Here is an 11,538-nt window from a genome sequence, read left to right as displayed (position 1 = left end):
AATTTTTCCAATTTTTCCAAAATTTCCGGTAAATTACGATTTTTACCGTAATTTACGGTAACATTGATTGTTACCGGTAATTTCGCAACCCTAGTCTGAAGTAGAACTGAGCCAAATTTGATCTCCCTTGCTAAGTGCAAAGCACTCGAAATAAATCGTTAGTCGGCGTCGTACCATCGCCCCTGTCACATAAAGCATTCGTTTATGGCTTGAGCTATATTCAATTAAGCGTTTTTCGTGAGCTACGCGCCCCCAAGCGTGGCCCAAGCGTGACCCAAGCGTGAGCTCCGCTTAGCGCGGCGTGGATCGCGTTCGCCGTTCCTCCCCGCTCCCTGCCCCTCGCCCTGCTCACGCTTGCAGAAGCGCACGCTTGGGGTCGCGTAGCTCAGAGAAATGCTTAGTTGAATATAGCTTTGCTTTCAAATCGGACGGACTAGCAGCGTAGAGGGGAGAGGTAAGGTGTAATAATAATGACATCTTAGGGAGATGAAGGAAAAGATTCTCCCCCCTCCCCCTCCCCCGGTCCAATAATGTCGTTTACTGGTCCAGCGCTTGGTTTTGCTGTCCTCGAGCACAGGGCCACAGGGCACACTCGGATGTGGCAGTCCTGTTTGGCAGGCCGCTCCTATCCCCCCTCCCCCCTCCCCCTCTGCCCGGGCGCAACCGAACTCGTCGCAAAACGACCAACGACCAGACTGTCGATCCCATAGGAGCCGCTTTTGTGACTTCTCGACTTTCTCTGCCCTTACCGAGAGTTGGAGCTGCTAGCACCATAACGTTACCATGTTTACTTTATGTTTTATGTAGGTGTTTTAAGGTACCATCTGCTAATAATTAAGAACGCGGGAAATGTTGCAATAACCGTGTTCACCTATTGGCAGTTGGGGTGCATGGCTACCTGCTCACCTGCCGACAATGTGCGCAGCAGACGACGCCTGGTCATTGGTCGTTGTCGTTGGTCAACAACACGTTGGACCGCTGGACGCCGGGCACAGCGTGCACGTGCACATCCTCACGCTGAGTCCCTTTCGGTCCCTGTGCGGAGAGGCGCGCCCCCCATGCTGCCCTAGCCATGTCCGCGCCGGCGCCCGATCTCCGCGACCTAACCAAGTCCGCGGCCCGCCTCCTGCTGACGGCCTTGCTAATGCTCCACGTCTTTCCGCAGTTCTCCGGCACCCGGCTCACCGTCCACGACAACCACAAGCCCGTGTTCACCAATTGCTCACGCTACCAGCCGCTCATCAAGGAGGAGGAGCCCGTGGGCACCTTCGTCCTCACGGTGAGTACAGAGCGACCGGCTGCACCGGCACCCCTCCACCCCTCCCCTGGAACTTGTCTCTACCTGTTGCTTTCCTTGCCCAGGTGAAAGCCTACGACAAGGACCCACCCGAAAATGGAGGCAAAATCGTCTACACCTTTGTGTCTGCGCCCAACGAAAGGCTGAAGTTCAGCATAAACGCCGACACAGGTGTCATCACTACCAGATATGTAAGTAACTAATCTGCGCCATTTTCTTACCTGTTCACAAGCCATGTGTAAATGATTCCTCAACAATGGTATTTCTTTTATTTATTCATTTTTCAAATAATGTTACAGACATTTGATAGAGATGAACCTACTCGTGAGAAGGAAGTTTATCTCACTGTGAGGGCAACAGACAATGGCAAACCGCAGCTGGATGATGTGTGTACCATAAAAGTAACTATCGAGGACATCAACGACAACCAGCCTGTTTTTGACAAAGTGGTATGTATTCGTCAGTCTCAAATTCAACTAATATTATAAGCCCCTCAATTGAAAACAATTAGTCTGTTGTTGGTCTACTTCATGTAATGTGAGTGAAAAAGAAAGTATGTTTTTCATAAGTTTGTCTTTTTTGCGTCCAGGACTTGCGAAGCTATGGTTGGAAGGTTTGTGAACATTGTGTCATGCATGATAATGTCTTGCAATGCTCCATTAATTTTTTACAGAGATAGATGCCATTAATGAGGCAGTTTCAGCCTCTTCCACTCTAACTAAAAATGCTTTAGTCTTTTGCACACAGTATTTTAGGCCCATGTGTTCATTTGTTTTCTTTTTTAAATTCTTAACTTTATTTTCTGTTGCAAAGTTATTTTATGCATCGATTGTTCTGAGCTCATTACTCGGTATTCACTATTACATTATGAAAGTTATCAGAGGTTGTGTTTTTATTTTTTTCTCTAAATATTTAAAATTTTTAGAAATCTAATGTAGTGTGTCAAAATTTTTCATGTTTGATTGCATGGCAAGAGAATGAGTAGAATATCGAAGATAGTTTATGTAGTGTCTGTAATGTGATAGAAAAAGACTTCTTACATAGCACCTTGTACATAATGGTTCACCAAAAGTTGTGGGAGCAAATTTTTCACTGTTATTAACAGCTGGTGCACCAGCTAGCATTAATGCAATACTTAAATTTTAATTCTCTCACCCATGTCTGGGAACTGGTTTTAAGATTACCTTTGCTAAACGGTTTAAATTTTATACTGAAAATAAGTCACAGATTTTGGCATGATTGTTTGACATGCTGCAAAAAGTTTTATGTTCCAGAAGTGCTGAACAACAAAAAGTGCCCCCTCATAAGTTTTTCTAAATTTTTTGTACAGACTATTTGGTCAATTTTAATAGTTTTTGAAACTATCCATGAAAATATTCTCATATTACTAGTTGCTATAGATATACCTTCACATTAACTGATGTGTGCTGTGATCTCAACAATCAGGATGACCTGGGTTAAACAGGCATGAAAACCCTCCACACTCATTTTGTTTTACAACTGGAAAACTAACCAATTCTTTTCTTCCACAGAGCTATGCCGAGTCTGTACCACAAGATTTGGTTGTTGCTAGAGAGGTGATGCGTATTTCTGCCACTGACGTTGATGATGGAAACAACAGTATTGTACTGTATGACTTAGAACCCAGGATGCCTGAAGATGTGGGTTACTTTCGCGTGGATCGCAACACTGGTGTTATTTACTTGGCCAAAAGCATAGATGTAAGTATCATCACTTTAGAACTCTTAATAAATGGTCAAAAGAAAATTTTGATGAAATGCAATATATTTGTTGCAGCGAGATCCTGGTTACCGTTTTAGAATGAGAGCCACAGCCACTGATCAAGGCAAAGAACCTAAGAGCACAACAATTGATTTAGAAATTGTAGTTGTTGAGTCCCACAAAAAAGCTCCAACCTTCAGTAGAATTGAGCCAGAAGGCCCAATCATCTTGAAAGAGAATTTTATTGATTATGAATATAACATTGCCTCTATAACAGCTCAGTAAGTTTTCTTCAGTGTCACATTACTTATTAATATTTTAAATGTTTACCATTTTCCTTGTACTAATTTTTGTTTTAAATCTACTATTTAGGTCTAACACTGATGAAAAAGCCCCTGTGTTTGAGTTGGTGGCTGGTAGAACAGACCAGACTAATAAACAACAGACCTTCTTGCTCACTCCTCATGGTAATACAGCTTACATCCGCATGGCCCGCCCAATGGACTATGAGTCCATCTCTGAGTATACACTTACAGTTAGAATCCAGGTATGCTTTAGCATTATCAAATTTTGATCTACCAGAGTCTTCTTTCAGACCTTCTTCTAGTTATGATTTTTATTGAATACCTCTGTAATTTTCTTTCCAGAACAAGTACAATTTGGCAGCAGAAACAAAAATTAATATTCAGGTTGAAGATGTGAATGACAATATTCCCTCTTTTACTGAAGTTGTGTCCGGTAGTGTTCTGGAAAACGAACCCCCTGGCACTCCTGTTATGCAAGTAAGAGCAATCGACTCTGATGCCACATCAGCGCACAATCAGGTCACCTACGAACTTGGTGACAATCAAGATTTCTTTGCAATTGACCGATACACTGGAAATATTACTACATTGAAGACATTTGATAGAGAAGAAAGAGATTCATACAATATCAAGGTTATTGCAACTGATAACTCTCCGTCAGCTCTTTATAGCACAGGGGAACCTAACAGAGGTAACTACAACTCCAATTAAATGACACTTGACATTTTCTTGTTCCTTACTTATGCATTTTACTCTATGTGTTAAATTTTAGGAGAGCAAGTTTTCCGCATTGAGATTGCAGACAAAAATGACCATCCACCGAGGTTTACTCAAGCTGTTTATGTTGCCGAAGCCATTCCCGAAGATGCAAATATAAATGCCTTGGTAACAGAAGTAAAAGCTCTCGACAATGATACTGCATCACCTGTCACTTACAGTATTGTTGAAGGAAATACGTACAATGCATTTTTCATTGAGACAGCCACAGGCAAAATCCGTGTTTACAGCCAATTAGATTATGAAAATATAACTAGTGTACGTACCAATATATTGTTGTGTTGTGTTGCTCATGAGTATGACAAGTAATACTATTTCTGATCTATTACAGTATACATTGAAAGTTCGTGCCTTTGATGGTGCCTTTGAAGACTACTGTAGAGTAGACATCAAGATATCAAATGTAAATGATAACCCGCCTGTCTTTTATCCATATGAAAACAACATAACTATCCCAGAAGAAAAACTTGTTGGTGGTTGTATCACCAGACTAAAGGCCTACGATCCCGACATTCCGGACCGTGAAGCAGAACAATATATTGTCTACTTTGTTGTGAAGCAGGATCAGCAAAAGCTTTTAGCGATTGACAAACACGGCTGCCTATCACTGACGAAGGTACTCTTTGTTTACACTATGCATCTTTAAATTCCAAAACTGAACTTTGATACTCAATTTATTAACATTTTCTTATCAGCCCTTGGATCGCGATCCTCCCGATGGCTTTGAAATTTGGCAGATTCTGATTGCTGCAAATGACGAAAATGGTAATGCTACTAGTTTACGATCTACAACTGAAGTTGTGATTACTCTTACTGACATCAATGACAATGCACCTTTCTTGGACATGGTAAGTTTTGTTATATGCTAGTTTTGTTTTCCTATTAAATTGGATTTATATGTGTGTTAGTCATTAACTCTTTGTTTCAGCCATATCCTGTTATTTGGAGGGAGAACCAACAGCCGGGTAAAATTACAGAACTTCATGCTAAAGACAATGATGGCCCTGAAAATGGTCCTCCTTTTAGTTATGCCATTGCACCTGTAGCAGATGAGGAGATAAAAACCAAATTTGGAATCTACAGTAAGATACTCAATTCTTGTCTCTTTTTAAGGTAGTGTGACTAGTAAATGTCCCTTTCTTCATGTACTGACTCTTACTTTTGCCATTTAAAAACTTAGATACAGAACTCAGAGCCACGGTTGTGTTTGACCGTGAGGAGAAAAAGAGCTATCAGGTTCCCATTATGATCACTGACAATGGTGTTCCTACTATGACTGGCACTAGCACATTGACTGTCATTATTGGAGATCAAAATGACAATGCTATGAAACCTGGACAAAGCTCTATCTTTGTTTATAATTACAAGGTATAGTCTTATATTTGAACTTATTGTATTGTTCAGTAGAAGTAAACAAACAATGTGTTATTATTAGTTGTCAAATACATATATGTACTATTAATTTGTATTCTAGCCTGATTCAACTGATATCGAGATTGGCCCTGACACTGAAATTGGGCGAGTATATGTTGATGATCCAGATGACTGGGATTTGCCGGACAAATATTTTGCTTGGACAGGAAACAGTCAACATCCCCACTTCAACCTCAATAGTGGTACAGGAATGATCACAATGTATCAAGGAACTCCCAATGGAACCTATGAACTCCACTTTACCGTAAATATTTTCTTTGTGTCTTTGTATGAGATTTTGAGTGCTCTATCTTCATCATTTACCAATCCTCTCTTTTTTTAGGTAACAGAGGAGTGTGCTCTGATTTCACATCATTCGGTTGAAGCAGTCGTGAATGTGACTGTAAAGGAGATACCTGAAGAGGCTGTTGACAAATCTGGCTCAATTCGTTTTATAGGTGTGTCAGCTGAAGACTTTGTTAGTCCAAATGAGGTAAGATAACCATTACACAGTGTATACTTTGACTTTTATAGAATGCTTCTCAACCTGAACTACCTATCAGTCTTAAATTTAAAATGGTTTCTCCCATGCAGCATGGAATTAGTAAACAAGAATTACTCCGGAACCGAATAGCAAACATGTTGAATGTGAGCATCCACAATGTAGATGTGTTTACTGTTCTTCATTCACGTCACAATACAAATGACAGTCTTCTGGATGTGAGGTTCTCTGCTCATGGATCACCTTACTATGCACCTGAAAAGCTAAATGCTGCAGTACTCAAACACCAAGAACAGGTTAAGATTTGTCTATTTTGCTGTCTTTAAGTCAACAGTATGATATTTTACTTTTTTTTTGACTAAAATTTGATTTTTACCCATATATTAGATTGAGAGAGAGCTAGGTGTTTCCATTCTCATGGTGAATATTGATGAGTGCTTGGTTGAAAAGAATTTCTGTGAGTCCTCATGTACCAACTACCTGAGCAAGAGTACCACACCCTATGCAGTATACACCAATACTTCATCATTTGTTGGAGTGAATGCTGTGGTGGACCCTGTGTGTCAGTGCATGCCGGAACCTGAAATCCATTGTCTTAATGGTGGAACTCGCATAGGTGACAGGTAAGGTTTTATTTTTATATCGCCAAAATGAATACAAATTTTGAAACCAACTCTAATTTTTATTCTTTTTTAAATCAGCTGTGAGTGTATGGAAGGGTTTGATGGTCCAAATTGTGAAGTTGTTGGAATTGGATTTTATGGTGATGGGTATGCTTTGTACCCCCCATTCCAAGCTTGTGCTGAAGCACAGCTTTCAATGGAGCTACGTCCTTACAAGCCGGACGGTTTAGTTTTCTATGTTGGACCAATGAAACGCAATCCAGCCTTACCTATTCAAGGTGCAGCTCATGTTCTTTCTTTATATTATGCTCTTCAAAAATAATGTTTTATACCTTTCATTATAAAATCTCTGTGTTGTTTTAACTTGTTTAGATTTTATGGCCCTTGAGTTACACAATGGATTCCCAGTCCTCCTCGTAGATTATGGCTCTGGCACTGTTCGAATGGAACATACCAAAATTAATTTGAATGATGGTGAAAGTCATCGCATTGACATTTTGTGGAGTGATAAGGTTTGTCAAATACCTCTTTCAGATGATTTTGAATTTTAAAAGGTTTTATGTGTTACCATAACATACCTTTCGTTTTAACAGAGTATTGAAATGAAAGTGGATAGCTGCCAGACTCTCTCTTGCCTTGCATTGCGTGCTCCTCAAGGTCCCAATGAGTTCTTGAATGTCAATGGTCCTCTTCAAGTTGGTGGTTCGGCTGTAAACTTAGGAAGTCTAGCTAGAGCTTTTAATTGGACCCATAAACCAATGGACCTTGGATACAGCGGATGTGTTAGAAATTTCACATTCAATCATAAGGTGAGTGATTCGTATTGAAATTAGAGCTATACTAAAAAGTTCTCTTCTTCATGACATTTTTCTAATCTGGGATAAAATTGTGTATTTCAGACTTACAATTTGGGCATGCCTAGCTTAGCAAAGAATGCAGACCCTGGATGTAACACTGGAATGGCCAAAGCTGTTTCCTTTGGAATTGATACAAATTTCTTAGTTGCCATTCTTGTGTGCATAGCGATTCTTCTCAGTAAGTATTCTAAATTACTTTTGAGCTTCCCATAGTGAATAAAATAGTGCACATGTATATTAAATATCTCTGTATTATCTTTCAGTTTTGCTTCTGGCTGTTGTTGTTCATCGCCGTAAGTCTGATGACTTGTACAAGGACACTGACGATATCAGAGAAAACATTATCAACTATGAAGATGAAGGAGGTGGTGAAGGAGATATGACTGGCTATGACTTGAATGTGCTACGGTTACAGTATGATGGTGACAATTATAGTCTACCCCATGATAAGTCTCCACAATCAAACCATGTCCAAAGAAGAGGTATAGTGCACTTCTACCCTTTTTCCCCCCATTTTTTTGTAAGTTTGACATATATTCAGTTTTTTTTTCAAACTTTTTTGACAGATGATGTTCCTGACATTTGTGGTTTTCTGGATGGTAAAAAACAAACTGTGGATGCTGATCCAGAAACAAATCCGTTTGATGATGTTCGCCACTACGCCTACGAAGGTGATGGCAACACCTCTGGATCCTTGTCCTCTCTTGCATCAGGTATTTTTCTTCATGAGTGTTCAAAGTCTTCTCTAGTCAGTCTTTGTGTTGTTTTTTTTGTTTTTATTGTTTCATTAACATTTTGTTTGTCTGTTATATCTAGGCACGGATGAAGGTGACTTAAACTTTGATTACTTATCAAGCTTCGGACCAAGGTTTAGAAAATTGGCTGACATGTATGGAGAAGATCCTAGTGATGAAGAAGATGAAAACTATCACACTCCAGCCTCTGAATCATGGTGTTGAGGTTGGCGTACATCAGGGGCTGTACGTCCAGATGTGGTCCCTGATGTACACTCTCATCCCCACTTGCAAGAAGCTCAATCGGAAGATGAAGCCGCTCTTGTGGCCACCAGTGTTCTGATTCAAGACTATTATTCAAAGCTAAGAAACTATTATATAAATTGTTTTAATATGGTGACTTAGAATAGTTATATGCATTCCAAAATAAGGAGAACAATCATTTTCAGAATATTTGAGTATTTTCTCACCATTGACAATGACCAAAACTTTCAAATGTATCCTGCAATTGTTTAGTTTTTAAAAAATACTCTGGGCTATTTCTTTTGATCAATGTTTCATTGTGCCTAGTGTTATGTATGCTCAAGGTTTCTGTTTTCACTCAGAGAACCGAAAGCTAACATACATGGAGGAAGTTTTTACGCGCCACATAGTTTAAACTTTTACTACCTATCGTAAAAAATCACCAGAAGTTACTCATCCATGATGATTTGAAAAAATAGCTCTTGATGTTAATTAAGTCTCAACAGTATTTTGGACTTGTCTAGAGATAAAAGCTGCCAATTTAGCCAGAGTCTGTGATTAATAAGACATCAATGAACTGAAAGGCAGTAATTTTCATTTCAGACCACTATTTAGCTCATTATTATGAATAAATGCCCCAGTTCTGTGATTATTTAGCAGCTCTATAGCTGTAATTTTATTTTATTTTGGGACGCTTCATTCAATGGAAATGTAGGTTTGTAGTAAATTTAATGTAGTGTATTAAGTTTTTAAAATTCTTATGTTGCCCTGTTGTAAATACATACTATGTATGCTTCTTACTGTAACTTTTTTTAAAAAGCTGCAGCTTTAGTATTAACATTGTGGTTCTTAAGATAGTTTTCTTTGCTATTCTTACTTGTGAAATATGTAATATGATGTCTTATGATGTATTATTTTATCTGTAATTAAACTAGGGTTTTACTCATAGTTACGTGAAAAATGTTGATTTTACAATAGTTACGTTTTCAGTATTTATCTAAATTCTTTGAATCAATTGTTTCCCTGAAGTCTTACTATGTTTTGCATCAATATATGATGATACACAGATCAACTATTTTCCTGTAGGTTGAAAGAAGGGCTTTTCCCTGAGAAATCAATTATGGTATTGGACCTTGACTAAACCAATGATTAATCAATATTCAAGAGCTTTGTCTTGAACTAAAGTTCCATCTACATACCTAAAAACTGTAAATTCTTTGAACAACTGTTCAGAGCTGAATTTTTTTTGTCTTGCATTTTTTTCTGCCAGTCTATTCTCACACCAGCAGCCATCTTTGTGACTTGTAAGACTGAAATTATCCCTCCTTTCTTGCATGTTTCTTTTTGCAATGAAAATCTACTATAGTAAACATTCCAAACAAACATGTTGCCTGTACTTAATTCCATTATTCTTTAAAAACTAATCCAATACATTTAGTTTCTTTTTTTCTTTTAGTAAGTTGTCTTATTATTTACTTTAAATATAATGAAAGTACGTACATATAATGAAAATTTTATACCAAAGAATGTAAGGATGATAATGAATGTCCAGCACATTAATTCACTTCGGAGGCTGTTACACTGGATGTGAACACAGAATATTCCTCTTGCAAGGAGTGTACTGAGTTCTTAATTAGGCATGTCTCACAAACCTAAATTATTTTGAATGTTTGCATGTATCATTTCATTTCTTAAGAATGGTGTGCTTGTACCTTCCATGCCTGCCTAGCTTAGGCCCTATTGTTGAGATATTTCTTTTCTAAACAAGTTTGTTCCTAAAATGGAATAGGCCTTAATTTCCTCTTTACATTTTTCTGGTTATGTTATAGAATCCTATTGGGTTTTCCTCCCCTTTCCTACATGTTCTGTAATAAGAATTCTTGGAATTGGTTTTATTAAAGCTATATTTGCTTACACCATCTTTTTTTTGTCACATTTAAGTGAATTTGTAGTATGTACGAATGTGTCTTCAGTGTATGACGCTCAGTTTCTATGTTTCTATGCGCTGCTGTTGCTGTGCTGTTCTTTGAAATGATGCATGTAGTCTCATTTTACTGTGATACTGTTTGCATCATTTGAATGATCAAATCTAATCTTTATATGTAGTCTGAGCTTAAAACAAAATCTAATGTGTAAATTAGGTTTGCCCTTGTCAGCTAGTCGATGGTTTATTTGAGCTGATTTAAAAAGACTTAATTGACTTTTGAATGGAACAAGTGTGAGTTGAATGCGTAATGGTGCTGTGACATGCGAGAACAATGTTAATTGTGCAACACAACATCAGGTCTATTTTCTCATAAGACGCAGACTAAACACCAGGTCTTAGTGTTATCATATCACTGCCATTTATGTTATAGGAGTTCAGGTACAAATTTGAACAAAGCTGGAAGGTTCAGTGAACTATGCTCAAACTATTCTTGCTTAAATGAATTTCTTTATAATTGAAATGTAGCAAACAATGTTATTTCAAATTGTACCCTCAAATGTTCTATGGAAATCAAGACTTAAGTGTTGTGCTTGTTCAGTGCTGGAATATTGAATTTTCGTTTTGTTGTGTTTGAAATATTTTTTCAATACAACATGCCTAGGCAGAAAAGGATGATCTAAAAGCATTTGGGGAACAAAGGCAGATCTGAAAGCGTTCGGCGGACTAAGGCGGATCTGCTTTTTGGTGATCTTTGCATACTCTACTTTTGAAGCTCCTAGCTGGTCGTTGATTTGTCCTATAGTATTGAGTGTAATTTCATTTTAACACGTTGAGTCCCAAGGGGGGTGGCAATCACGGCTTCTCTTGTGCCCATACGCGTGGTCACGTGGGACTCAACGTGTGAATGCCTTTAAGATCACCGAAATTAGATTTGCCTTTGTTCCCAGACCTCTTTTAGATCTCTCTTTGTTCCCCTGGCTGCTTTTAGAACCGCTTTTTCTGAAGGGACATGTCAAAGGGAAATCAATAATATGAGCGGAGTTTGTCCGTTTGTCATCTATGTCATGTTTTCTAAATGGCATATCTACATTAATTTTAGAGAAGACTAGACTAATTTCTGTGCAAGTTATGTCATTTT

The 11,538-nt window shown here is 38.4% G+C and overlaps 1 protein-coding gene across 1 annotated transcript in view; it reads left to right on the top strand.

Annotated features, from left to right (window-relative positions):
• LOC113206665 (DE-cadherin) overlaps positions 1-9,927 on the top strand; it is a 224,255-nt gene extending 214,328 nt beyond the window's left edge. Inside the window, exons 3-25 of the mRNA XM_052269839.1 lie at positions 1,166-1,279; positions 1,363-1,488; positions 1,597-1,746; positions 2,830-3,018; positions 3,095-3,300; positions 3,392-3,566; positions 3,667-4,015; positions 4,097-4,359; positions 4,433-4,717; positions 4,797-4,949; positions 5,030-5,183; positions 5,282-5,469; positions 5,576-5,779; positions 5,858-6,007; positions 6,109-6,312; positions 6,404-6,639; positions 6,718-6,917; positions 7,012-7,151; positions 7,233-7,448; positions 7,539-7,674; positions 7,760-7,978; positions 8,063-8,209; positions 8,313-9,927. Coding sequence (XP_052125799.1) covers positions 1,166-1,279; positions 1,363-1,488; positions 1,597-1,746; positions 2,830-3,018; positions 3,095-3,300; positions 3,392-3,566; positions 3,667-4,015; positions 4,097-4,359; positions 4,433-4,717; positions 4,797-4,949; positions 5,030-5,183; positions 5,282-5,469; positions 5,576-5,779; positions 5,858-6,007; positions 6,109-6,312; positions 6,404-6,639; positions 6,718-6,917; positions 7,012-7,151; positions 7,233-7,448; positions 7,539-7,674; positions 7,760-7,978; positions 8,063-8,209; positions 8,313-8,455 — 4,347 coding nt within the window. The 3' untranslated portion in view covers positions 8,456-9,927. The remainder of the gene's footprint in view (positions 1-1,165; positions 1,280-1,362; positions 1,489-1,596; positions 1,747-2,829; positions 3,019-3,094; positions 3,301-3,391; positions 3,567-3,666; positions 4,016-4,096; positions 4,360-4,432; positions 4,718-4,796; positions 4,950-5,029; positions 5,184-5,281; positions 5,470-5,575; positions 5,780-5,857; positions 6,008-6,108; positions 6,313-6,403; positions 6,640-6,717; positions 6,918-7,011; positions 7,152-7,232; positions 7,449-7,538; positions 7,675-7,759; positions 7,979-8,062; positions 8,210-8,312) is intronic.
• Positions 9,928-11,538: the final 1,611 nt, after the last annotated feature.

The sequence above is a fragment of the Frankliniella occidentalis genome, unplaced genomic scaffold (genome assembly GCF_000697945.3).
Source record: "Frankliniella occidentalis isolate FOCC.00 unplaced genomic scaffold, Focc_3.1 Scaffold104, whole genome shotgun sequence".
NCBI classification, from domain to species: domain Eukaryota; kingdom Metazoa; phylum Arthropoda; class Insecta; order Thysanoptera; family Thripidae; genus Frankliniella; species Frankliniella occidentalis.
The sequence above is the reverse complement of the archived record's forward strand: the minus strand, read 5'-3'. Positions and strand labels throughout refer to the sequence as shown.